Genomic DNA, 27053 nt, shown 5'->3' with positions numbered 1-27053 from the left:
AACCATTTATTATTCAATCATTCAGCACAAAAGAATAGGGACTTTTCTGATAATGGATATTATCTGGTCTTGGCTTCAAAAGAAACTACATTCACTTATTTTCAAAGTTCTTGGCTCAAAATCAATTTCAACACCATGTAAACAAAAAAAAAAAGATGATTTTACACATTTAAGATCCACAAAAATACAAAGATATACAATTTATTAAGACAGTAATTTATTAGTAAATCTCCATCCAAAATTATTAAATACTTAACCATTCTTTTCTTCTTACATAATACAGATTACCATTGACATGCTTCAAAAGCTACTTGAACGGTGCAAACAATTCTATACATAAGTTTTTATATAGTATTTTAAAGCAACCTTCGATAAATTTTAATAAGTAATTTATTCGTTCCTACTCTTAAAATGTTATCACATAATCATATAATCAATAATATACTCCATCCATCCCTCCGTCGTTCCTATTTAATTATTGTATAAGTTCTTTCACCAACATCAAGGAAAACTAAATTTATTTTCTCTATATCTCTTCTATCATAAAAAAAAAGTAAAGCTAAGCTTATTTTCTCCGTATCTTTACTTTACTGTCATAAAAGCACAGGCATCCTCCTTTTCATCCCTGGCTCATACAGCACGCAGCGCACGTTTAAAAAAAAAAAAATGCTCGCTCACGCTAAAAAAAAAAAAAGAAAAAGAAAAAGGTGGTTGTTGTGCGATCCCAACAAAACAGAAAATTCGATAAAAATAGAAAAGTAAAAAAATAAAAGGTGGTTAGATGATAGAAAATTCGCTAAAGAAGAATAATAAAAAAATGTAGATGGATAAAAAATCCCCACTTTATACTAGATATATATATCTATACATAGTATAAATAATTTGCTATACACGGTGATATAACTAATTTCATTTAAGTTGAGTATATGGTGAGGTAAAATCCATAAATATGGGACTTTAATTTTAACTCCCTGGATGCACTAGAAACAGTGCTTAACTACCCCTGCATATATGCATACTTAATTAATTTGTATCCACAAATACGATAATACTGCATATTAAATAAAGGACTAGGGTTGATGATCAATTTAAAAGTTTTAATATTTAATAATATGATGATCATTTGTAACTGAGGAAGTATCATATAAAGACAAAAGGAACCGGGTACCGAAATTCTTTGCCATGCATCTAGTGGATTTTGACGAGTGTAGCTAGTGCCGTTGACCCAAAAGTCAGTTCATACTGTAGTAATGAACTTATTGTTTCCTTCGTTTTTTAACATTGTTGATTTTTGACATCATATTTGATCATTCATTCTATCTAAAACAATTTATAAAAATATCATTTGTTTTGTTATAACATATTTTATCATAAATAAACTTTAAACATGACTTATAATTTATCATATTTCTACTAACTAGAAAAATGCCCGTACGTTGCAACGGGTAAAGGCTATTTTATTCATATAATTGTCAGAATTTTTTTTGTCTAGAAGGTATATGAGATTTTTTTTGATAATATTGATATATAAGTTGGAACTTTTATTGGGATGATGGTCAATTCTAAAGCAATTAGGAGTTTGACTCTCGTCACAAGTTAACATGCGAATTTTTTAAAAGGATTTCTTATACGACTCCTTATATATTTTTAAAAGTGAACGAACTTAAAAATCGACTCAGATACGAACTACGTACCAAAGTATTAGTAGAAACATCTTTAATTTTTATAATAGTATAATAGTAGAGATAAATTATTATTTAAAAGTAAAGGGCGTGAGCAACGTGGGCAACTGGGCCGGGAGAGCTAACTATATCTTTTATAGTATAACACAAAAAGCTCAGTTCATAATCGTAAACTAGCTACTATCTCCATCCTAAAACATAGCACATTTTTCATATTGTTCAGATTTATATTATTAGGAAATATCTCATCATGTATAGGTAGCTATATTTTAAAACAGATATCAATTATTAATTATTATTCCCTCCATCTCAAAATATAACAACTTTTATCCTTTAAATTTTATCTTAAAATATAACAACAACTTCTCCTATCAACAAATCACGTCGTTAATTAATTTCACCATTTAAATTATTTACCTACTTTATTTTCTCAATCAATCATAATTCTTTCTCATTTAATGTTATCTGCTTTCTCAGTACGCTGGCTTGCCTAACTCTAAAACGAATGTATAGTAACTAAGTGCTGCATGCATGTCAATGAATGATGTCATCTCTCTCTCGATCTATATAAACCCCTCCGCGCAACATAGGCATATATAGCTACCTTCATATATTAAGCACTTAATTAAGCAGCTGTGGTGCGAGATCGAGGCAAATACGTACTCATAGTTAGCTAAAATTAAGGCACCCAGAGAGATAGAGAGAGAGAGAGAGAGAGAGAGAGAGAGAGCTTAATTAATTTGCAGATATATATGGCGCACAATGGTTGTTCAGCTGCTGCTACACCTACAACAGAGGTATTATGTTCCCATGCATATTGATCTCCATTGTGTACCCAAGTTCTCCTTCTCAATCTGTGGCCCGGGCTTTGATCTCCATCAATAATACTATATATCTGCTCTCATAGTATAAATAAGAGAGAAAAATAATAAGTATTAACTTATAATTTTAATATATAAGAATTAACCCTACATATACTTTAAAATAAATGTATTAAATAAATAAGTGAGATAAAGAGAAAAAAGAGAGGTGAAGACAACCTTATGGATGCTACCTGTCTAATACCTTCTTTCCCAAATGTTCGAGCTAACCCAACTTAGAAAAAGCATAGAGGAAGTATTAGCTCGTTCTAATTGTTTAATTTTGACCACCTGTTAAAAATCACTCACATATCTAATTATTTGGCGGATAGGAAAATATTATTTCACCCTTTAAAGGATAATATTGTATTTTAACCATCCATTCTTCGCACCTCTTGTATCTTTTCAAACCTACCTCTTATAACCCATTTATCAAATACACCCATATAAAAAAAATCAGCTATTGGAAAGCTAGGCATGTACAAAAATCTAATAATGGTAATAAATTTCACAAAACCATCTTAAAAACATATATAATTTTTTAAAATATTTTTTACATTAAATTTATAATTTTGTGATACAAAATCTTTAATAAATTTTATAGTTTGCCATAGTTTTATCTAATATAGTTGGTGGAATTTACTCAAAATTTAATGAGTAAAGTGCATTGACGGTTCTTAAACTTGTAGAGTTGTGTCATATACCACGTTAACGTCACGTAAGATCCTGAAGAGGTTGTGGCGATTTAGAATCTAGATGACACATTATGATAAGTTCTGGAGCTTGGATATGTATTTTGAGAGTCTAGGAACCCGGATAACACACCCCTACAAGTTTAAGTACCGCCCGTACACTTTACTCAAATTTAAATTTATGTGATTATATTTGAAAAACGCATCACATAGACAAACAACAGAAAAAGAAAAGTACCGTTCAAAAAAAAAACAGAAAAAGAAAGGACTCACCAGAGGAGGCAGCGGCCGGAATTCTCGGCGTGGAGCCCGCACTCGCCGGTGAACCTCTCACCAGAGCTGGCCGCCGGCGAGGTCGTGGCTGGCGGAGCTGGCCACGAGGCGCCGGATCTGGCCGAGCTCAAGGCATGGCTGCGGCAGCTGGTCCCGCGAGTCAATGACCGGTGGGACCAACTAGTTAGCCTTGTGTGTGTTTTGCGCTCGCGGCCGCCGCTATTTTATTCGGACGACGACGGTTTCCGCCGCCGCCGCCGCCGCATTGCCATTGTCTTCGCCCCCCGCCGCCGCCTGCTCAAACCCATCGGAGAGCAAACCGAATGGAGCTCCACCTCACCTCCCGCGGCGCCCTCCCGCTGTCTCCGCCGCTCGCCGGCCAGCGGCGTCCTCACCTCTCTCTCTCCACGCCGTCGCTTCCGGTACTCTCTTCTCAATCTCAAACTCGCCTCCCTCCCCACCTATTTTTCTCGTCTTCGCTTTGCAATACCATGCGTTTCTACTACTTGCTGCCTGCCTGCGTGAGTGGATACTTTTGAACTAGAATGGGGAGCGAACCTTTTCTTCTTTTTCTCCCTCTTTTTTTTTTAAACAGTGAATCTCCTAACTAGTTGTTGCCCAGCGATTCGAGCGTCTAATCATACATGAAGGGATTAAGACGTGGCGTTTAGCTCTAATTGTTGGTTACTTGTAAAGGTTTAGGCTAAATGACCATTACCATAACAAAGCTGTTCGTTTTCCCTATTTTCCTTGTTCTGGACTGTCATCATCTGAATTCCTAAATAAATGAATCAGGCACAACTAAGTTGTCTACTGTATCATTCATTGGCGTGTGGTAGTGGCTACTCTAGACTCTAGTGCTGTAGAGTAGATGCCATCTCTCTGGTCCTTTTGAGTGAAATTTGTGCTTGATTGGCCCTACTGGTCCCATCCCATGCATAGATTCAAGCCTCGTCTGATTTATTGTCATATTGTATTTCCTACTACTAGCAAAGATGCATCCGGGTTTAAATATCTTCAACTTTCGATGGCCTTTTGATCTGATAGAAGAATATCTTTTTTTCCCCACCTCTTCTTGCTACTGCAGATCAAGAATCACACTTATTCAGTGCCACCTCCTTTCTCCAAGGCTCACTGCGCGATAGGATGCGAAGCTTCTCTAGCAACTAACTACATGTATGTAAATATGAACTGTATATGACAAGTCTCACTGCCATGGGTTACGTTTCAATCAAGTCCACAAGTGATAAATATTGTCCTGATCGTATAACTTGCAGGGAAACCTCTGCGGTGGCTGATTTGGACTGGGAGAACCTCGGTTTTGGCCTTGTCCAGACAGATTTTATGTATATTGCAAAATGCGGGCCAGATGGGAACTTTTCCAAAGGAGAAATGGTACCATTTGGACCTATAGAACTGAGCCCATCTGCTGGAGTCTTAAATTATGGACAGGTTAGTAGGGAGTTTCTACAGTGGATTGGGAACTTCAAACATTGGTAACATGTGAAATAGGTACTCTTTGAAGTCCTAAATGAATTTACTGCGCTTAAACAGTGATTATTTTCGTACATAGGGATTGTTTGAGGGCTTAAAGGCATATAGAAAAACAGATGGATCCATTCTGCTGTTTCGTCCGGAGGAGAATGCCATAAGGATGAGAAATGGTGCAGAGAGGATGTGTATGCCTGCACCAACTCTTGAACAATTTGTGGATGCAGTAAAGCAAACCGTTTTGGCAAATAAAAGATGGGTAAGAAATTTTATGTTTTCCTATGCTCTTGGATTAAGTTCTGCATTCAACAATCTTTTGTCTTCATAATCCTGTCACTCTCTTTAATGTACTATATTTGTAGGTGCCCCCAACCGGTAAAGGCTCCCTGTATATAAGGCCGCTGCTTATGGGAAGTGGAGCTGTCCTTGGTCTTGCACCTGCTCCTGAGTATACCTTTATGATTTTTGTCTCCCCTGTTGGGAACTATTTCAAGGTTTGTGTTAAGTTTTTAACTTAACTTCCACCAGATACTCGAGCAACTCATCCAATATGTAAAGAACCATGTATCCTAGGGAAATAATATTCCTTTTGCAGTGATTATAGGATAGTGGAATTGGAATTACATCACAAGCAGATTTGCTATCACGATTCCTGATTCCACCAAGAATAGAAATTCATCCCCTGTTATCTTTGTAAACTACCATACATGCTGATTAAATTTGTTATCTTTGATTTACAGGAAGGTTTAGCCCCTATTAACTTGATTATAGAAGAAAACTTTCACCGTGCTGCCCCTGGTGGAACTGGCGGAGTGAAAACCATTGGAAACTATGCCTCGGTAACTTCTGGCACTGCATCTATGAAAGCTACAACTATTTAATTTACAGCTTCTGTGGCCATCATCTAGTTAGTTATATTTGCAACTATGTACTTACCTATTGGCTATTGCTTATTCTGCTATATGTACAGCATGTAACTATGTACCCTCTAAATTCTATTGCTTACGCAGTTAGGCTTCTCTATTGTTTCAAGAGTAATTGAATTCGAAACTTAAAATGTAAACATTTTTGTTCCTATGAAGCTATTATGTTGGATATCTATGTGGATTTCATATTATTTAGTTTCAAATGGTCAGCTCACGGCTTATTTTAATTTTTTTCCCCTTGAGACAAATAACCGGAAATGGAAAATCTCACTCGTTGTGATTTGTGAGGAAGTGATGTTGTGGTAAAATTAGCCTGAAATGGAAGTTAGAGTCAGTCAGTGATGATTTGTTTACTGAATACTGATATTCTAGCATATATACATACATTATGTGCTATTACTCACACTGTTTTAGTTTTAATCTTATGGTTTCTCAGTTTCCATATTTGTTGCCACCATGTAGGTATTAAAAGCACAGAGGATTGCAAAACAGAAAGGATATTCAGATGTCCTCTATCTAGATGCCGTTCACAAGAAATATCTGGAAGAAGTGTCTTCGTGCAATATCTTTATTGTGAAAGTATGATCCTTCTCTTATACCTATGCTTATTTTAGCAAATATTTTCAGTAGCTGTAGTCAGAAGTAGTTTTTCCTCAGCGAAGCGCATGATGTTATACTACTTAGTCAATTACAACCTAATCGATATTTTTTTGTTGTTGCATGATTAGGCGTTCCCATTTGGCCAATGCTTATTTAGGTTTTATGCAGTGAAATGGCACAAGTTCCCTTAGGATGTGTAATTCGTTTAGGTTCTTTTTTTTTTTATCGTCGTAATCATGTTATTTTCCCGCATCAGGGCAATGTTATTTCTACTCCAGCAATAAAAGGAACCATACTGCCTGGTATAACAAGGAAAAGTATTCTTGAAGTTGCTCAGAGAAAAGGCTTCATGGTAAATTACTCATCAGCATCATGGAGACCAGGAAAGAAATGACTGCCTAGTGCATTTTACCTGTGAATTTGAGATAAGCTTTTTACAGTTACCATTCCACAATACCAAATTAAATTCTTGTTTTCACCAGTAGCTCAAGTTTACTTAAATGATTAACCAGATCCTATTTTCCTAGTGGCCTGGAAGAGCTGTTGTTGGCCCATCATAGGGTTATTTCCTCATTGATTACAGGAAGAAAAAATATGTTATTTAAATGCTTTTGTTAATGTTATGTAGCTTTAATTAATGTTAACTTACTGTAAGGTTGAGGAGCGCCTTGTGTCAGTGGATGAGCTTCTTGAAGCTGATGAAGTTTTCTGCACGGGAACAGCTGTTGTGGTGTCCCCTGTGGGGAGCATAACTTATCTGGGGCAAAGGTGAAACTTCTGCTTTGCTTGAAAGCTTACTTGCTGTGCAATATGGCTATTTGATGCAGTAAAAATTTGCAGCTAATGTCTTTAGAACACATATCACAGCAGTTTCGGGATAAGACTGGATTAGTTAGTTACTACTCTACTAGAAATAGCACCAAAACAAATGGTACTACCTCGGTAAAAATAAAACCTGGTGAAGAAGACCTTGGATTAGCTACGTGTTTCATAGGCTAGGTTTTCCTTAACTTTTCACCATGCTGATATGATTTTCTCACTTGTGATCATTTCTTAGGGTTTTTTTTTTTGTAATTATTACCTCAACATTTACCTGGCATGATCATGTCATCCTGTTACAAACACCACCAATTGCTTTACCAGCGTTTGGTCTGAGAGTCAACATTTTCTCTGTTTTTAGAAAAGCCGAAATGCAACATGATATGGAATGTAGTATTACACGCGCAGGTGGTCAGTTAGCTATAAACTTGAGATCTTTCGGGATTGGTTGCCCATGATAATTGTAGAGCAATTGGAGTCGTGCTGCCGCACGCATTAAAATGAGATATTTAACTATGCTAAGTTTGTTCTTGAGATAGTTATGACAAGACATATAAGAGCCGAAAATTGTACTGCTAACCTTGCAGGGTGGAATATGGCAACCAAGGAGTGGGCGTGGTGTGTCAGCAGCTGTATACTTCACTTACAAGCCTCCAGATGGGTCATGTGGACGATTGTATGGGCTGGACTGTGGAACTAAACCAGTGATCATGTACCTCCCTTCTCGCTGTATACGTTGGGGGTATTTGGCGCATTGATCCGATAATAATGCAAAATAATAAAAAATGTTGTTCTTTTTATGGTCAGAACAAATTGCCCATATACTATTAGTCCTGTGCTCCTGAAGTTCTGATCACAAGAACAGTGTGCTAATGTATCCTGTTATCACAAAATACTAGTATCAAGAAAATCTCAAATAAAAAAAGACTGGACCTTATTTGTTTTGAATCTGTGCAAGAGATGTATTCCTGTTTTGAGTTGTGTTTGCAGTTGCATAGCAGAGCACTCCTAATTTCTTCTCTGCCGCAATTTGAATGTTAATTTTGTATAGGCCTTGTTTAGTTCCCAGGATTTTTTTTCTTAGAAACATCACATCGAATCTTTGGAAATATGCATGGAGCATTAAATATAGATAAAAAAAGAAAAAAATAATTGCACAGTTTGTATGGAAATCACAAGACGAATCTTTTGAGTCTAATTAGTACATTATTAGCCATTGCTACAATAACCCACATGTGACAACGACGGATTAATTAGGTTTAATAAATTCGTCTCGCAGTTTCCAGGTGAGTTATGAAATTAGTTTTTTCATTCATATCCGAAAACCTCTTCTGACATTTTATCAAATGATGGGACATCCTAAAATTATGTTTCGGTGCACTAAACACACCCATACATGACATAGCCGCAATTATTCAAAACTCGGGCCCCATGTGTCAGCCTCAGAGCTGCCATGCGCAAGGGCGGGCCCACACGGGGAGCTGTGGTGCCTATAAAAGGCGGAGAACAGGGACCCACCAGAAAGCAAGCAGAGCAGGAAGAAATTCAAATTTGCGAATATTCTCTCTCTCTCCCCGGCGAAGGCGACGGCGAAGGAGAAGGCTACGGCGATCGGCGGCGATCGGCGGCATGAAGCTTAAGATGAACAAGGCCTGCGACATCGCCTCCATCTCCGTCCTCCCTCCCCGGTAATCCCCTTCTGCTCAACGCTCATGCATGTTGTGTTTTTGCTCATGGTGGGGTGGTGTGGTGTGTTCAGGAGGACCGGAGGGAGCAGCGGCGCGTCGGCTTCCGGTTCCGTGGCGGTGGCGGTGGCGTCTCAGCCGCGGTCGCAGCCGCTCTCGCAGTCGCAGCAGTCCTTCTCGCAGGGCGCCTCCGCCTCGCTCTTGCACTCGCAGTCGCAGTTCTCGCAGGTCTCCCTCGACGACAACCTCCTCACCCTCCTCCCTTCCCCCACCCGCGATCAGGTCTCACCTCACCTCTCCTCTCCTCTCCTCTCTTTCTCCCCCTCGCTCTTGTTTCTGCCGCCCAATGGATTTTGGTATTTTTCGGTGCCTTACTGATTGGGGATTCCACTCACTCCTGTCCCTGTTTGTTGTTCGGTGTTTATCAGAGTCTTCCGCTGAATTGCCTTGTGGATTTTTGGTGAAAATCCATATCAGATTCAGTATTGATACAGCATTTGTCAGTTTTTTTTTATCTCTGGTCGCAGTTGCAAAAAAAAAAAAATGTATGCTGCAGAACGACTAATAGATAGTGCAAGGTCCAATTACTATGAGTAGGCTGTTCCTGCAATTTCAGATTTGTTTTGATTACTAGTGGTACAAATTGCTCACTCTGCTGCCCACCACCTTGCTGCACGCTTGCACTGATAAATCAGGGAATTGAACTCCGTTTTTGTCTGTCCTGTAAAACTGTTTGCAATTGACACCCACCCTTATACATGCAGTTACACGATTTCATTACATGAATGCCTGTTCCTCATAAATTACTTTTGCATTATTCATGGAAGCATCATTGGTGCATCACAAACTGAGATTTCTGTACCTGTGCATCTAATTACAGCTTGACTAGTTAGAAATGGCATGTGTAGTGTTTTGTATCTTGCCCATTAACATTCATTCATGTCTTCATTGTTGTACAGAGATTTGGCTTGCATGATGACTCATCCAAGAGGATGTCCTCTTTACCAGCCAGTTCAGCTTCTTGCGCGCGAGAAGAGTCTCAGCTGCAACTGGCAAAAGTACCAAGCAACCCAATGCACCGCTGGAACCCCTCCATTGCAGATACTAGATGTAAACTCTCAAGACCCACGCACTACATCTCATATATCCTTCATTTCGTTTATACCAGAATAGCAGCATTTCACCTGAGTTCCAGGCACACTTTGTTTTTTCCAACTGGGTTCTGTTTTTCTATTCTGCATAGAATGTAAGATGATCGCTGCATGCTTTTATAATAGAAAGTTCAATTGAAATCATTCTTTATCTGGACTCCAAATCACTAAGTTGTTGTACTGCCATAGTATTTTCTCATCAGTATAACTGACAGATGGGTATATCAGCAGGTCAGGTTACTAATGAGGATGTTGAGCGCAAATTTCAGCATCTGGCAAGCTCAGTACATAAGATGGGGATGGTGGTAGACTCAGTCCAAAGTGATGTAATGCAGTTAAACAGAGCCATGAAGGAGGCATCATTAGATTGTAAGCCCCTAACTTTCAGTCATAAAGAGTTATTGTGCAACTTCTGTTTTGTCTATGAATTTCTGCACTCTATTTCTGTCCTTGTTCAGCAACTGGAACTGAAAGCAATTATTTTTTTATGTTTAGCTGGTAGCATACGGCAAAAGATTGCTGTCCTTGAAAGCTCACTTCAGCAAATTGTAAGGATAATTGATGGTTCAGCATTTTCTCCACTTTCCCTCTTTCCTTTTCTTTTGTGCAACGTCAGAGTTAACATACTACCGTGTTATCACAGCTTAAGGGACAAGACGATCTCAAAGCACTCTTTGGAAGCAGCACAAAACACAATCCTGATCAGACAAGTGTTCTGAATTCTCTAGGCAGCAAATTGAATGAGATATCCTCGACCCTTGCAACCTTGCAGACACAAATGCAAGCAAGACAACTGCAGGGTGATCAGACAACTGTTCTGAATTCTAATGCCAGCAAATCGAATGAGATATCCTCGACTCTTGCAACCCTGCAGACACAAATGCAAGCAGATATAAGACAACTGCGGTGTGACGTCTTCAGAGTTTTTACAAAAGAGATGGAGGTACTTCCAGTTTTGATACAACTCTGATAAGTCCAACTGTCCAAGTGTCTACAAATTATTCTGAAAACTATCATTTGCATATAAATGATTATCATTCTTGTGTATGAGCATGTGATTTTTTTTCTGGTATATCCAAATATGACAGTTAAGTTTCCATATAAGCATAGTTACCTAAAGTTTTCTTCTATATTCAATTATTCATGATACTTGAGAACCTAACGTCCAATATATTCAGTATATGATATCTTTCAGTTTTCGGTTTTTATGAGTCTGATGATGTCTGAAGGAGCAGGCACAAGTCTGCGTGAACTTAAATTTGTCATGCTCAAACCTCATCAATTCGCATAGTGAAGGCAACCAATGTGATGTTTTTGTCTATATTTGATTGTGTTTTGCCTGTTTGCGCAGGGGGTTGTTAGAGCTATCAGGTCTGTCAATAGTAGGCCTGCTGCAATGCAAATGATGGCAGTATGTAAATTCATGACTCAAGTAATTTTAGCCATAAGTCTTCCAGTATCTTTCTCTAACTTCTTTTTGGTCTTGGCTGAAGGACCAGAGTTACCAAGTACCAGTTTCAAATGGATGGACCCAGATTAACCAGACACCAATAGCAGCTGGAAGGTCTCCAATGAACCGAGCACCAGTAGCAGCTGGAAGGTCCCGGATGAACCAATTACCTGAAACAAAAGTGTAATTTTCTGCTCTTGGCTCCTTACATAGTTCAGTCATTAGCTATGTATTTATCACTACTATAGTATGGAGAATTGAACTGAAAGGCCTCTTGATGGAATCAAATTCAAATCGGTTTTAAATCCTTGAGATCCTATTTAAAATCAAGTGTTAGAAGCAATTCAAAAGAATGATTAATATTCCATTGGTTTCGTTACGAAGCTGGTTAAATACTGCCAGTTTAAATCTACTAGATAGTAATTATTCTAAATTTTGTATACTGGAACATTATCTCATTTTATTGGAAGGAATTGTGTCGGTGCATTCCTTCGAGTTGTGTTACTAGCAAGACTTAAGCTACCAACTGTTCTTCTTCGGATCTTTGTTGGATTTTCTATTCTGACGAGGATTGTTTGTTAATGTCAGGCTTTCTGCACATTTGGTTTATCCTGCAAAGGTGACAGATCTGAAGCCAAAGGTGGAGCAGGGAAAGGTAAAAGCAGCTCCACAAAAGCCGTTTGCTTCGAGCTACTACAGGGTGGCACCTAAACAGGAAGAGGTAGCGATTAGAAAGGTCAATATACAAGTGCCAGCAAAGAAGGTAAGCCATGCAGCCCTGCTCCTTTCTGTATCAGTAACGAAAGAACATGTTTACAAGGCCAATTTGTTAACAAGAAGCATCTCTTGCTCTAATTGGTAATGTTCTAAAATCAATATAACTGAATGTACCAAAGTGGCATAGCTTTGTATCACGCAGGTTTAATAAAGATAGTAGGTGGTCGCCTTATGTTCAACTCGTGATCATGTTTGCTTGCTTGTGAATGCAAAATGCAGGCACCAGTCAGCATAATCATCGAGTCGGATGATGACAGTGAAGGACGTGCGTCCTGCGTGATTTTGAAGACAGAAACAGGTAGCTATCAACCGTTGAACTTCCCCTCGAAAAGCCAGGGTGCATTCTTTTCGATGGATGAAACCCAGCGGGAGATCTAGGGGATAAGAGAGCTGAATTCCATGCAACCAACAATTAAAAACGATGCTTTCAATCACTGAATCTGCTTTGCCGGCTGTCATGGCGAGTGATTGCGTAATAGAGTAGAGTTTCAATCATCTACAATTTACTTACAGTTTGCGTTTGATTACCCTTCTACTGCTACTGCTAGTATTTACGGGTTGGTGCACATGTGAACATATGGTGCAGGTAGCAAGGAGTGGAAAGTGACAAAGCAAGGCACCGAAGAGGGCCTGGAGATCCTGCGGAGGGCGAGGAAGAGGAGGAGGAGAGAGATGCAGTCCATCGTGCTCGCATCCTAGCTAATTAATGGTAACGCCGCATGCATCGTCATCATCATCTCAAGATTGACTGATTGTTTTAACATAAAGCCAAACAAAGGAAAGAGATAAAGATTACGACAAGACGAAATTAAAAGGTAAATCAACCACTAAACTAGAGAGCTAGAACCTGCTGTCCAGTGCTGCTGTTGTTATTGTTGCGGTTGTTGTTGGGAGGTCGAGTGGACAACTAACTTACCATGCTGCCGAATGCTGTACCGCATCACAAACAGACACCACTTTTCGCACATACTGTAGAGCAACCAGCTGATGCCATTCCTATATATCTGTCAACTTTCGCACCTGGCTATAGAACAGGCAGACAGCAGGCTGGAGTAGCATCCTATGCTGGCATTCATGTCATGCCGGTTCGGTTCGGTACAGTTCAGTTGAGTTGTCATGGAAGTGAAGGAGAAGCGATGATGCCCGGGACCGACAAACCAGTCGCTGCACCTGCACGTACGTTCTCTGTGATGGCCTCCTGCATATTATTTGTGTTTGCTGCTTGTTCGTCTCGAAAATGTCCTTGATTTTCATATGACCTGTGAAAAAATTGGGGGAGGCTAAAGGTAAAAAGCAGCAGGTGCCTGCCAGCCTTTTCGCTGGCATTTCAGTTCAGATAGAGAAAGATGCATATGCGGGATCCAGTATTCCAGTCCAGTGCAGATTGGGAGTATCGTTTGGTAGTGCTCACCAAATCTCAGTTAGTATAATACGGATTATTAGTAATTAACGTCGCCTGTTTGAGATTGCGACAGGCGCAGCACGCATTGCTACAACATTTGCGGCTCATGACTGACGCAATAACAAGCTGTCCCAATATCCATCTCCCTAGCAGCCATTGAATGTGTGTGAAAACTGAAAAGGATATATAAACTCCATCAACAATGATGCTACGTATCAGGATTCAGGAGACAGAGACAGAGAGAGCGACAAACGGTATCGGGTTAATCATAGATAGATACCCCTGCTGTAGTCGGTAGTTAGTGCAACCGTTGCACCATCATCTCCTCTAAAATGCTCATCAGTACGACTATTCTGTTGTTTAGTACTTGGACAGAGTCTCCCTGTTAATGAAATGATGTCGCTACACTGACGTCTTCATTAGTATAGTATCTCACTGTAGTATGTTTGCCCTCCCCACTTGTAAACTGAAGTTATGAGACACCTGACAACTCTATACAAAACAAAACAAAAAAAGTTAGGAGTATAAGACAGCGACACAGTGTTTGTTGTGTCGGGAAAAGTTCGTTGGACAGTACTAGCGTACTTCATCATCACTAGTCTAATAACCGGTATGTGGGCATCAGGAATAATAAGCAAAGGGATTTTTATTTGAGTTGCCTCTCTAATTTACAGAGCGAGCAGCACTCTCTTGTTTTATTAGATATCTTGCCAAACCTAGTTATTAGGTTTTCCAACCGATTTGCCTGGCCAGGTTTAACAAGAAAGATGAAGCAATGATGGAGGGAGGGGTGGCTGTGCCTGGTAGGGAGGTCAGATCAGATGGGAGAAAGGACACGTAGTCTAGTGGTTGCAGTGACCTGAGTAGTATCTTAAGGTTCTGAGTTTAAATCTCCACAGGAGCGAATTTCAGATTAGGTCATTTGAGGACTAAGTTCTCTTTTTGATAGGCTAAGTTTTTAGCTTAAAAAAACTACATATATCCGGTTGGATAAAAAAACCCTTCTAAAAAAAGGGAGGTTAGATAAGATGAGAGAATGGACAGGCCATTTGAGCTGAACAGTAGTACTAGTAAATAATAATCCATTCCAGCCAGGGTACCCTACCCTACCTTCAGGTGAACACTGTCGCGAGCAAGCACATGCACAACGGATCGCCGACACATTTCTGAGGATCAAAGCCCACGCCTTCTTTTATCATTACAACTACCAAGCAAGGCCTAAGGATTAAGGTGCACTAACTTTGCAAGAGATTATTAAAGCAAATCACTGACTCGCAGAATGTGAAGGCACATACTTTTAATTAGCAGTTTAGCAATTGCTCATAAATTGATAATGAGCCACGGGCGATTCGTAGGGCTCACTTGTCATTGGTTACTCTGTTACTCAGTGTCCTTCAGGCAATCAGGGCTGCAATTTAATTAGCGGCCAATAACCCTGGTCGTGCATAGTGTAAAATTTGAAGAAATTAAGCACCGCACGTGTTTCCTTCTGGAGACATCATTTTAAGACATACTAATCTAGTATTGCATCTGGGTAGGACCAAATGATCAGATAGAAGAGAACAACATATTGCACTCGTAGCAGTAGTATCCAATACAGCAAAGTATCAGACGCAACACACATGGCATGAGTAGAGTAGGCTTGCAAGTCAAGATGTGCTAGACAATTCAGTTGCTGATTCGGTCGTAAATAAGAATGAAGATTTGGCGGGGAGGACCAACCAGATTGAGGTTAGATGTGCCTAAAAAAACAATCCATCTAATTCTATCGACTCGCTGATAAGATATCCAAACCCAGCATCGCAATCCACATCATAGCCCCCTTCCGTAGAACACAAGTGAGGTTAGTTTAATTGCGGAAATACGCATATCCATTTTCCATCTTGCACTCCTGCAGGCTCCAGTGCAGTGCACCCCAGGCAAGTGACCTTTTATACGCCACTGAAATTGCTAGGTCCACCACTCATTTGTGTTGGACCAACTCTTCTCGCCCTAATCCATTTCTGAACTAAATTAGCCATAATCAATTACTGGAGTAATCCACTCTCAATTGAACTGAAAACTGAGAAGATACGTATTGGAAATGGCAAGCACTCTCAATTGTTTTTTGCCCTCCTGTAAACAAATCGACAAAAACCTGATATGCCACGGTTAGCTGTTGGTGGACAACTCTATCCGTAGCTAAGAAAATCTCCATGCCATCACCATCTCAATACTACTAGTTGACAAGATGGAGCCCTTTTTGGGCTCTCACTAGCAGAACAGAACAAACAAAACGGTAGATATCAATCACCCTCAGTGCAAAACCAATCTCTTTATACTCATATACTCCTATGGTACTTTCATATCTGGGCACCTACAACTACAAACCCACGAGATTATATCATTGCTACAGGCTCAACACAGAATTTATCAAAGGCTCGCTTCAGCTTTTGCCTGCAGCTAGCAATTACTTTTTGTGCGAGTGGGGAAAAGTGGTGCGTGGGACACTGGCCGAAAGTCCATTTTGCTTGTGCATGCCATGTGGTGTGGGCTGCTACAGCGCCATTAGCTACCTTACCTAGTTAGTGTTGCCTTCGCTCCACTCCACTCTTCACAGCAGGGCGAGAAGAGAAGTAGGAGTAACAGAAAACAGAAGAGGGGAGAGAGGAAAAGCTACTAGAACTGACCGAGGCTTGTGCAAGAAAGGCTTCTGATTCCTTCCGTCATCGTTGCCAAAAGGAAGCACAGCTCAGGTCCTAGCATCTCTTCACATGGCCAACAACATGTCCTGAAGAATTTTAATGCTCGTCTTCATCTGGTTTCTTGGTTCAGACTTCAGAGTGGTGAAGTTCCCTGCGATCTCTCGGTTATCAAGTAAGTTTCCCATGAAGCAATATCTGTGGATTTGAGGAGTTTTTAGCATATCTTCCTTTGATAATTTTGCTTGGTTTTGACAGTACACAAATTAATAACAGAACACTGGAACCTGTTGGTTTTATGCTGCCAGTTTGCTGCATTTCATCTTCTCTTGCTCCTCAAAATCTCATTTCTTCTGTTCTTTCATTCTTGGCATGCATGGTTCATCGGGATGAATCCTAAGTGTTCGTCAGCTAACTGCAGAGTTTCTCTCAGGAACCAAACATGCTGCAAGAGGATTAGCTCAATGAACTAAACTGCAGAGAACATCAGGTATATTTCAATTGCAAAGTGCAGAGGAACAAGCCAACTAACATGGGGAAGAGAAGTCAAAGACTGGCTAGGCGTCAGGAGAACATAGGCTGCATGTGGGGCCTCATCGGCATGCTCTATTTCCGACGTGACGCCAAGTTTCTGTTGGACAGGAAGCAAGGAAGCAGAAGGCACACTTTCGGTGGGCTTGCAGGTAATTCTCTCCAGGTTCATGGTTAAAGTAAAATGTAATACCTGATGAACATGATGACAATGCAAATAGGATCGTGATCATGATCTGAGCCACTTACTTTGCTGGTAGAACTCTGAGGATTGGTTTTGAAATTTAATATGCATTGTGGTCATCTGCTATACAAGAGACTGAAAACAGAATATGTAAAACATTATTATTATTAACTCCAGAGAAAAAAAAACTGATTACTGTCAGTAAATATAAAAGTCGACAATTTTGCTTCTCATTTGTTTGATTACCATTACTAAGCAGTTTGTGGAATAGTGTCAACTATGTGCAGCAATATAAGTAATGCAACACCTGCATGGCAATACAATCAATCTATGATATTTGACCTTCAGTAAACATTTTTCTGATGTCATAGACTGTCAATGAATCCCTCTAATCTACATTCCAGAATCATCTGGCAAATATGAAGGCATTCAAGAAAAATATTTAGTTATCATAATTTGTATATCTTCTTACAACTCTGCATGGTCGCAGGTAGGAGGCACTCAAGAAAGAAATCCAGGGACTTTGAAGAAATAGATGAATATGGGGAGGATGTAAGTTCTTTTAGTAAGTATGTAGTTTTAATGGTAAAAACCATAGATGCTCATGCTGGTGGTTGCTGTTGTCTGCTTTTGTTAACACCACGAATATGCAACAGAATTCTAGTGATCCTAACCATACTTGACTATTCAGTTACTTGTGTAACAAAATAATTTTGATGCATGGAACTGAAAGTGCCATATTGATGTTAAGGGCAGTCAATTCCTTCATGCTAAGTGTTTTCTTCAGAGCCAGAACATATCTAGAGCAAGTATGGAGAAAAGAAGTCCTCCAAAATCCAAATGCAACATGTGAACTTGGTACTGCTTCGAAAACATGCACGGGAAAGTTTAGCTTAATGCAAGTTGTGAAATAATAAACTTAAAAAAAAAAAGCATGACACAATGATCCCACGTATACTTCTTTTTGCCTACGTATCATGTGTAGGCTTGGATTTAGCAACCATTATCCATTCTTTGATGAAAGGGACTTGATTCAAGCATTCTGCATTAACCAGCAGAGAAGAAAAAATTTGAGTAGACAGTACTAGCAATCTTTGCATTATAATCAGTTGGGTGAGTTCTAAAACCAGATTTGCTTCAAGTGTATGTTGGCATGGTAAACATCAAATAGTTTTAACTGATCTAGCTTTCCATCAAGCTTATGTTTATCATGTGGACAGTATTACCTATTTCTTTTGATGCATGTTAAAGATTACTTCCTGGAATAAGTGTATTGTTCTTATATTTCTCAGAACATAGAGGAATGCGACACAAGGAAACAAACTGTCAAAAGACTCATGGAGGACGAGCTGGGTAAGGTAAAACAGGTGAAAAAGATTCCCAACGAAGAGGTTCAAAGAATATTAGCTGACCTGGGACATGATGTCTGTCTGGAAAAAAGTTCAATGCAGAGCACCAAACAAAACAGAGCCAAAAGTCACAGCACAAGCACAGCCATGGCTTCTCCATCTGGTTTGCTGGATCCAAGTGGTTCCAAATCCATGAAACAGGCAGAAGAAGATGATCTTGAACTTTCTTTAGCAGATTTTGTGGGAGAACTCTATGGGTACCGTGATGATTGCAAAAATAAGAGTGAACTGTGTCCAGAATTGAAGTCCCATATCCATACAAAGCTTAGTGAGTTGAAGAGTGTGCCCTGTCAACGTGCTTATGAGGAATCTCCAGACTGGGGGCAAAGGGAGCATTTCTATGAAAAATATATTTGTGACAGCAGATCTTATCAATCTAACAAACTAGTAGATGCACCAGATATGCTAAGCCCAGAGAAGGAACTTTTCTTGAAGACACTTCAGAAACCGAGTCCGCATACTTTGGAGAAGGAGAACACCCAAAATAATCAAAACAGACAGGTAGTGACCAAGTTAGAGCCAAGGAAAATTCTTGAAAAAGGTGAAAATACTAAGAATTCAAAACAGCACGAGGTAGCCATCAAAACACATAGTAAAGAGGGCAGGAATATCTTTTTCTGGAGGAAAGATAAATCAATTATAAAGGGTACATCAGAAGGAACTAATAGTAGTAAGATGGTTAACAAAATAGTTATACTAAAGCCAAATCCAAGAGGGATCGATACTACTGTAGCTACAGCCTCTACATGTTTAGATCAGCAATCATGCACAATTCAATCTCCAAAATACAGTGCAACAGAGAGTTCTAAATTTTCAATTAAGGAAGTCAGGAGGAGATTCAAAATTGTGACTGGTGATACTAGAAGAGGAAGACCATCAGTGTATGAAGATGATTTACAAAGAGATTCACAATGGATCAATGATTCAGTCTTTAAAGTCAGAACGGATTCTAAACAATCAGATAAGGACAATTTGAGACCTTCGACCAATGGTAAGCAAAAGCAAAGGAATGATGGACTAGGTGAAATTAACGGCGACATAATTACATCAAAGGATACGTCCATCTTCTATGAAGAGGCGAAGAAACATCTGACAGGCATTCTAGAGTATAACAGTCATACAACCAAGCCTCCAACAGTTCATACCTCAAAGTCCTTGATAGGAATGCTTTCCCTCCCTCAACGCAACGCATCATCACCTAGGAGTAGCCCCAGGTTAAAAGGCTGCATTGACCTTTCACCCGAAGAGATAAATATTTCTGCCATTCAACAGGATGAGAGGACAGAATATACAAAAGAAAGAAATCTGTCTGATGAAGATTCAGGGAGTGTTGCATGTGGTAATAGTGAAGTACTAGATGGTAAGGCTGATCAGGATAGATACTCCATGAAACAAGAAACTGCACAAGATGGTGAGTACATAATACCATAGTCATTAAAATTATCAAATATTACGTGGCTCTTCTCTAAGCACAAAGAAATATTTGCAGGTGACATTATGCATATTGAAGAAATCGACAAGCCGGCTTGCTCCGAAACGATTTGCAGTGAAGGGACCACCCTAAAAGAGCAGTGTACATGTAACTCACCACTAGTATGTTCACACCAATACTTAGTGATATTCCATCTGGTCTCCATTGTTGTTTGAGTTATAATGTATTTATCTACACTGCAGGAACTGATTGAAGGAGCCGAACCTGGCAGAGAGCATGCAGGGATGTTGCTGAGCTATCCTGAGAATTTGGTTGAGAGCCTAGAACACCAAGAGCCAAAAACTCCCAGATCAAGTGCATCACTTGAACTTATATCACAAATTTCATCCGAACGGAACCATGAAAAGCAAGAGCAACCCAGCCCTGTATCTGTCCTTGATCCATTCTTCCATGAAGATGTTGACAGTTCTGACCGTGAAACTATGATAAAACGTAACTTCTCATCTAAACATATCGAAATTACATTTCCTGTTGGCCTTAAGAAAGTATGTGTTCTAATCTAAAGTTGATGTCTTTTGGTCTTACAATTATCCACAGGTGAGTTGTATCAAGATATGATCAGGCCCCACATACCAGATGTTATATCAGACCAATGGGTCTTCTGGGAGGACGAGGATGCTAGGCTAAGTTACATAAAAGCAATGCTGGAGCTATCAGAACTATGCACATACCAAAATCTAGAGGTGTGGTATCTAGAAGATGAATTGATCAGTCCTTGCTTGGTTGAAGAACTACACCAAGGCAATCAAACAGATGATCTAAAGCTCCCTTTTGATTGTATCTGTGAAGCTATAACAATAATCCAGGAGACATATTTTAGAAACCCTCCTTGCTTATCTTTTCTCATGCACAAGATACAGCCACCTCCAATGGGAGAGAACCTCATCCAAGAAATAAATAAGCATATCGAGAGACATCTCCATAATCAATTTCCGAGAACATTGAACCAGCTAGTTAACATAGATCTGGAAGATGGCACTTGGATGAATCTTCAATCGGACAGTGAAGAGATTATTGTTGATACATGGGAGTTCATGCTAGATGAACTATTAGAAGAGGTTGCTAATGATTTGTTGATTTGAAGCTTCAATTCCCTAATCACTGCTGTTGCTTTTCTCTGCTATTTGTAGACAGGATATAGAATGGGTAGAGCCATGACTCATAAGTCATAAGTAGAAGTTATATTGCTGACAGTAAGCTGTCTGCATGGCAGAATCAAGAGGACCACACAAGTATTGTGTTCTTTGACTGCTTGTCAATTTGATTGATACATCTTGGGAGCTTAAGCACAGTTGGATCTTCCTGACCTGAAAGATGCCAGTGCAGCATAAATGCATAATGCCACAGATTCCTCAGCCATGCACTGCAAATAGGTTTAACAGATTTGGAAGGTGGTAATTCTGCAGAGTGTACTTCTATTGCAGCAGAAGCATGATATTATGCAGGTGACTAAACAATCTTGTGTTGTTCTTCTAGTCCCTCGTGTGTGTTCTTGTATACATTTATGTGTGTAACATTGTACAGTTGCGTGTGAAAAAAATCAAAGGATACATTTTCAGCGAAGCATGCATGTGTTTGGCATATATAGCAAATCAAAGAATGTAAGCTTTCAGTTTTTTTCTTGTTTGAAGGACCTTAATGCTAGGCTGGCATTTGATGAATGCAGGTATACAAATTTACTTCTAGTCTTTGAATCATCCTGATCCACTAGGATATCAGTAATTTAAGTTCCTGATTGTCCCAGAAATGTGCCAGCTGGTGCTATGCTCTAGGTAACAATTTATACATTTTAAGCTGAGTCTTTTTTTTTATCCTTTTAAAGGATTACAACAGATGAATAAACAAAGCAGGTGCTCTTGAAGATACTTAGGTGCAAGAATTTTGGAAACTGCTTGTCATATTTTACCATTTTTACCATCAAAGTGATGTCAGTTGAACCATTCTATCGAAGCTATTGGTCCCTTGAGTTAACATTTACATCCTGAAAGGAAATACTACAATCCAAGATATGAGGAACACAATACTTTGATATAGCATTGCTGAAAAATCTAAACCATATACAGATGACCAAACCTTTGTGTGTTTCTCTATTCTGACACAGTGGCAATTCGGAAAGACAATAGTTCTATTGGCCACTCTACCCTGGTTTCTTTCAAGTACACAAGGGGCCGATGCCGGCCGCGGGGCCGGTCGCAGCGGCGGAGGAGAGGCGGCACGGGAAGGGGTAGCCGGGGCAGATGACAGCGCGGTGAGGCGGCCGATCGCAGCTGCGATGGGGAGAGGCGGCACGGGAAGGGGTAGCAGGGCAGATCGATGCTGGTGGTAGCGACGGCGGGGAGCGGCGGAGGTGAGGCGGCACGGGATGGGTAACCAGGGAAACCAGCGCGGTTAGGTGGCCGGACGCGGCGGCGGAGGATAGGCGATACGGGAAGGGGTCGCCGGGGCGGCGCGGGGCCAGTCGCTCGGCGGCAGGCAGCTCGGGAGTCGGGAGGAGGCGGCAGCCACGCGACGACGGCTCTGGATCAAGGCGAAGACGGCGCCCGTCTACATGCCTTCTTTGATTATGTCGCTCGTGACATTGACATTGGTGTTTAAGTTACATTTCAATCTGTGTATATGTCTATCTATTATATTATTAAATATCTATTATATTATTAAAGAAATAGAAAAAAAGCCTCCACGTTCACTCTCATGATCTATAAATTCTCACATTAATCGGAGAAAAAGAAAAGGCAGAGTCCATATAAAAATACAATTTAGAAATAGTTAAAATTCGGAATTAAAAAATAAGAAATATTAGAAGAGGAGACTAGAGTCCATATAGAAATACAATTAGGAAATAGTTGAAATTCGAAATTAAAAAATAAGGAATATTAGAAGAGGAGACTATAGTCTATAAAAATACAATTAGGAAAATAACTGAAATTCGGAATTAAAAATAAGGAATATTAGAAGTAGAATATAGAGTTCATATAGAAATACAATTAGGAAAATAATTGAAATTCGGAATTAAAAATAAGGAATATTAGAAGTAGAGTATAGAGTTCATATAGAAATACAATTATGAAATAATAGAAATTCGGAATTAAAAATAAGGAATATTAGAAGTAGAGTATAGAGTCCATATAGGAATTTAAAACTAACTAAAATTCGGAATAAACATAATAAAATTAAAAGTAGAGTTTAGAGTCCATATAAGAATATAATTTACAAATAACTAAAATTGAAAATTAAGAAAACCATGGGAAGAAGAGTTTAAAGTCAATATAGGAATACAATTTAGAAGTAACTGAAATTTGAAATTAAAAATTAAAGAATATTGAAAGATGAGTTTATATAGAAATACATTTAGAAATAGCTGAAATTTGTAATTAAAAAATAAGGAATATTAGAAGAGGAGATTAGAGTCCATATAAAAATACAATTTAGAAATAGTTGAAAATCGGAATTAAAAATAAGGAATATTAGAAGAGGAGACTAGAGTCCATATAGAAATACAATTAGGAAATAACTGAAATTTAGAATTAAAAATAAGGAATATTAGAAGTAGAGTATAGAGTCCATATAGAAATACAATTAGGAAATAATAGAAATTCGGAATTAATAATAAGGAATATTAGAAGTAGAGTATAGAGTCCATATAGAAATACAATTAAGAAAAAAATAGAAATTCGGAATTAAAAAATAAGGAATACTAGAAGTAGAGTATAGAGTCCATATAGGAATTTAAAACTAACTAAAATTCAGAATAAACATAATAAAATGAAAAGTAGTATTTAGAGTCCGTATAAAAATACAATTTACAAATAACAAAAATTCAAAATTAAGAAAAACATGGGAAGAAGAGTTTAAAGTCAATATAGGAATACAATTTAGAAGTAACTGAAATTTGAAATTAAAAATTAAAGAATATTGAAAGATGAGTTTAGAGTCCACATAGAAATATAATTAGAAATAATAAAAATTCAGAATTTAAAAAAAGAAATATTAAAAGACAAGTCTAGAGTCCATATAGGAATATATATAATTTACAAATAACTAAAATTTGATATTAAAAATAATTAATAACTAACACATATATAAAATACAATATGAATATTACACATTGGTAGTTTTGTAAAGTTATTGCAAAATTTAAAATTATGTTGTCATTGTAATATATTTTAATAATATAATGAGAAAACATATATGCTATTATATGAGAGAAAATATAATGATGTTAGTCGTGTAATCTGCGCGGGCCACCATGCTAGTTAAAAATAACAAATAAAACCTGTAAGGCCTACATATCAGTTACACACATAAAAAATAAAAAAGGTGGGATCCATGTGGCCACACATGTCAGCCTCACTACTCCATTCTTATCTCTATCCTCTCTCTCCACTACATGTGGCCTGAACGGGCGACGGGCGGTGGCTGGAGCAGGCGGCGGGGTGGAGCAGAGGGGCTAGTGGAGCGACGGTGGGCCGTGGGCAGAGCAGGGGCAGGCGGAGCAGCGAGGCGAAGAAGAGGGGCAGGCCGTGGGCAGAGCGGAGGAGATAAAAAGTCAGCCATCGCCTGATTCGCCTCCCACTCCTCCCTGCTGAGGAGGAGGATGATGAGGGCACCGACAGTGATGGCTCCAACCCAGACCACGCTGCTACCCCACTCCCCCGACTCCTCGCCCTGCCTCACCCTTCGGAGCCCATCGGTGCAATTCCGCCGCCGCCTAGGGTGGGGGGTGGAGGACTCGAGGCGGTTGTTCCAACGGCTTTGGACGGACGAGAAGGAGCTCCTCATCTTGCGCGGGTTCCTCGACTTCACGACGCGGCAAGGCACCTCAAGTGGTGTCTCTTCTTCAGTTCACCAAGAACCAGCTCATCGAGAAGCTCCGCGACCTCAAGAAGAAGTAACACCTCAGCGCCGCCCGCATGGCCTCCCAAGCCAGTGGCTTCGCCTTCAAGACCGCCCAGGAGGCCGCCATCTACGCCCTGACCCGCCACATCTAACCTCTCCGCTGCATCTTTCTAGGCTTCGACACCCTCGTCTGCCTCCTCCAAGTCAACAAGTAGCAAGAGCAGACCAACAGTCACCGTCGGCCCGTGGAGATAGAGACGAGGGGTGGGACACACTGACATATGGGCCCCACATTATATATATATTACTTCTAGTCCACGTCATTGTCACGTAGGACGAAGATCAGGTCAATCCAGCCACGTAGGCGCCACGTTAGCCGAAACCGCTATCCAAACTGCTTTGGGACCTTATGTGTACTGGTTTGAGGAGTCGAGGGATGTATTATATCTGGTATTGTGGTTCAAGCACGAATTTAGATTCGACGACAAATTAAGGGACCTACAGTGAACTTATTCCTTTCTTAAACTCAAGTCTCCTTTCCTTTTCCACTAGCAGCGCAACGACCCAGCATACGGTGTAGCCCAAGCCTCTGTCCTGCCTGCTATCAGCTCAAGCTCATGCTTATTCCTATTCGGAACAAGTATATTTTGCCTCCCTTATCTTTCGCCCTTGAATTATATCTCTTAACCGTAAAACCGGGTATAACGCCTGTAACATCCCGGCCCAGGGCTTAATAGGATTAATAGAATACTTATACCGATTTTTTTATTTGTAATAATTAATTGATCTGAAATTAAATAACCAGTAAATCAGTAGCGGTATTTAGAAAAATAGGAAGGACGCTACTAGCAAGAGCGTCCAGGTTTGGACGCTCGGAAGAACCGCGTCCAGCTCTGGACGCTGCAGCCAACGGCGTCCATCGCACTGGTGCGGCCCAATCTCCAGCCCAATTGTCTAGGTTTACTGAGCAGATGTTGACGAGAAACACACACTGGCCTGGGAGATCTGCTTAGCTCTAGTGCAGGTCCAAAAGTTGGTGAGATGCGGACGTACCAGTCAGTTTGATTCTGCAACTGACAAGATATGTAAACAGTAGATCAAACAGCCGATATGCTGACAAGCCGACGGAGTATTTCCAGCCGATGCCGATAATAGCCGATGCCGATACCAGCCGATAGTGATAGGGTTTTGAGCAATCGGCTATATGTCCAATGTAGATAATAATATAAAGGCAATCGGCTGATGATAATAAAATATACCAACAATATAATCCAGTATAAACTAATCGGCTAGCAATGATATGATAGAATAAGCACTGATCCGAAGGTTAAAGCATACATCGGCTAGGGGTCCGATGCCATAAAATCCATAGATTAGATTAAACAGTGAAACCTTTGTTGTCATCGGCTAAATCCAACTTATATGTATATGCAATCCTTATTAGCCGATGCAACGTCCAGATAACTTATCGGCTAGCACCTCGATAAAACATTAGCATGAACCTATCGGCTTAACAAGACTTAGATTTTCAACAACAATCTAGGAGGTCGAACCTAACCAATGCAGCACGAGATTGTATATGATAATCTAATACTCGATGAGCCGATAGATCTGTCTAATGTGATGGATATAACAAATCTATCTAGAACGACATTGCGATTGTAGAGATATATCGGCTAAGACAGAAGATCAGACCTAACCGAGACAGTTCCAGCTAAACCGATGCGTCTCTAAACACAATGCAATTAGAGATAGACTTGAGATATTAGGTAGGCAAACCAATCAACCAAACCAGAGCGATCCAAGAGATCGAAGCGATGCAGCCTTGAACGCCGCCGACGTAGATGACAGATTCACCAGGGCCCGACGTAACATAGGACTTACCCCTTCGCCGGAGATCGAAAGTCGATGCAGCCCCGCGTCAGGTGCCCAAATTCCACCGGAAGATAAGTAAAAACCTCAGGGAAGAGGGTGGCGATGCGCCGAGAGTATTATTGATCGAGAATGATAGATTACATAGACCCCGGGTGTACATATTTATACCCATGGGTTAATACAAGTCCTTGACGGACAAGAAAGAAACTATCCTAAAGATAAAAGGAAAACATAAAG

The 27053-nt window shown here is 39.8% G+C and overlaps 3 protein-coding genes across 7 annotated transcripts; all 3 read left to right on the top strand.

Annotated features, from left to right (window-relative positions):
* Positions 1 to 3728: 3728 nt before the first annotated feature.
* LOC127765489 (branched-chain amino acid aminotransferase 2, chloroplastic-like) lies at positions 3729 to 8311 on the top strand. The gene is made up of 10 exons (XM_052290402.1): positions 3729 to 3929; positions 4595 to 4683; positions 4785 to 4959; positions 5081 to 5257; positions 5361 to 5492; positions 5739 to 5837; positions 6387 to 6503; positions 6781 to 6876; positions 7180 to 7292; positions 7931 to 8311. Exons 1-10 carry the CDS (start codon positions 3831 to 3833, stop codon positions 8049 to 8051), a joined length of 1218 nt encoding a protein of 405 aa, XP_052146362.1. The 5' UTR covers positions 3729 to 3830; the 3' UTR covers positions 8052 to 8311.
* Positions 8312 to 8887: 576 nt separating this feature from the next.
* Positions 8888 to 13711, top strand: LOC127766576 (protein PAIR1). 3 transcript variants are annotated; one of them, XM_052291657.1, is made up of 11 exons: positions 8888 to 9031; positions 9103 to 9310; positions 9988 to 10138; positions 10408 to 10548; positions 10675 to 10727; positions 10823 to 11122; positions 11531 to 11590; positions 11679 to 11812; positions 12218 to 12392; positions 12626 to 12704; positions 12993 to 13711. In XM_052291657.1, the coding sequence occupies exons 1-11, from the start codon at positions 8973 to 8975 to the stop codon at positions 13103 to 13105; spliced, it is 1473 nt and encodes a 490-aa protein (XP_052147617.1). In that variant the 5' UTR covers positions 8888 to 8972; the 3' UTR covers positions 13106 to 13711. The 3 variants fall into 3 exon arrangements, with proteins under 3 accessions (XP_052147617.1, XP_052147616.1, XP_052147615.1); XM_052291656.1 differs by having other exon boundaries at positions 10411 to 10548; positions 11673 to 11812; positions 12993 to 13675; XM_052291655.1 differs by having other exon boundaries at positions 11673 to 11812; positions 12993 to 13675.
* A 2574-nt stretch (positions 13712 to 16285) lies between these two features.
* On the top strand, positions 16286 to 22669 carry LOC127766574 (uncharacterized). Of its 3 annotated transcripts, XR_008016252.1 has the most exons (9): positions 16286 to 16664; positions 16923 to 17172; positions 17695 to 17756; positions 18497 to 20024; positions 20103 to 20206; positions 20288 to 20537; positions 20643 to 21550; positions 21772 to 21877; positions 22207 to 22669. XR_008016252.1 is itself a non-coding variant. In XM_052291653.1 (7 exons), the coding sequence occupies exons 2-7, from the start codon at positions 17022 to 17024 to the stop codon at positions 21185 to 21187; spliced, it is 2640 nt and encodes an 879-aa protein (XP_052147613.1). In that variant the 5' UTR covers positions 16286 to 16664; positions 16923 to 17021; the 3' UTR covers positions 21188 to 21765. The 3 variants fall into 3 exon arrangements, 2 of the variants coding, with proteins under 2 accessions (XP_052147613.1, XP_052147614.1); XM_052291653.1 differs by lacking the exons at positions 21772 to 21877; positions 22207 to 22669 and having other exon boundaries at positions 20643 to 21765; XM_052291654.1 differs by lacking the exons at positions 21772 to 21877; positions 22207 to 22669 and having other exon boundaries at positions 16911 to 17172; positions 20643 to 21765.
* The last annotated feature ends 4384 nt before the right edge of the window (positions 22670 to 27053 follow it).

The sequence above is a fragment of the Oryza glaberrima genome, chromosome 3 (genome assembly GCF_000147395.1).
Source record: "Oryza glaberrima chromosome 3, OglaRS2, whole genome shotgun sequence".
Classification (NCBI taxonomy): domain Eukaryota; kingdom Viridiplantae; phylum Streptophyta; class Magnoliopsida; order Poales; family Poaceae; genus Oryza; species Oryza glaberrima.
This window is presented reverse-complemented; position numbering and strand designations above follow the sequence as displayed.

Excerpts from the sequence above, each read along its gene's own strand:
- LOC127765489 (XM_052290402.1), top strand. The coding sequence starts at position 3,831 with ATGGAGCTCCACCTCACCTCCCGCGGCGCCCTCCCGCTGTCTCCGCCG. Across the intron at positions 5,838-6,386 it reads CCATTGGAAACTATGCCTCG|GTATTAAAAGCACAGAGGAT; the intron begins GTAACTTCTGGC and ends GCCACCATGTAG. Across the intron at positions 6,504-6,780 it reads GCAATATCTTTATTGTGAAA|GGCAATGTTATTTCTACTCC; the intron begins GTATGATCCTTC and ends TTCCCGCATCAG.
- LOC127766576 (XM_052291655.1), top strand. The coding sequence starts at position 8,973 with ATGAAGCTTAAGATGAACAAGGCCTGCGACATCGCCTCCATCTCCGTC. Across the intron at positions 11,813-12,217 it reads CAATTACCTGAAACAAAAGT|GCTTTCTGCACATTTGGTTT; the intron begins GTAATTTTCTGC and ends TGTTAATGTCAG. Across the intron at positions 12,393-12,625 it reads TACAAGTGCCAGCAAAGAAG|GCACCAGTCAGCATAATCAT; the intron begins GTAAGCCATGCA and ends TGCAAAATGCAG.
- LOC127766574 (XM_052291653.1), top strand. The coding sequence starts at position 17,022 with ATGGGGAAGAGAAGTCAAAGACTGGCTAGGCGTCAGGAGAACATAGGC. Across the intron at positions 17,173-17,694 it reads CACTTTCGGTGGGCTTGCAG|GTAGGAGGCACTCAAGAAAG; the intron begins GTAATTCTCTCC and ends GCATGGTCGCAG. Across the intron at positions 20,025-20,102 it reads ACAAGAAACTGCACAAGATG|GTGACATTATGCATATTGAA; the intron begins GTGAGTACATAA and ends AAATATTTGCAG.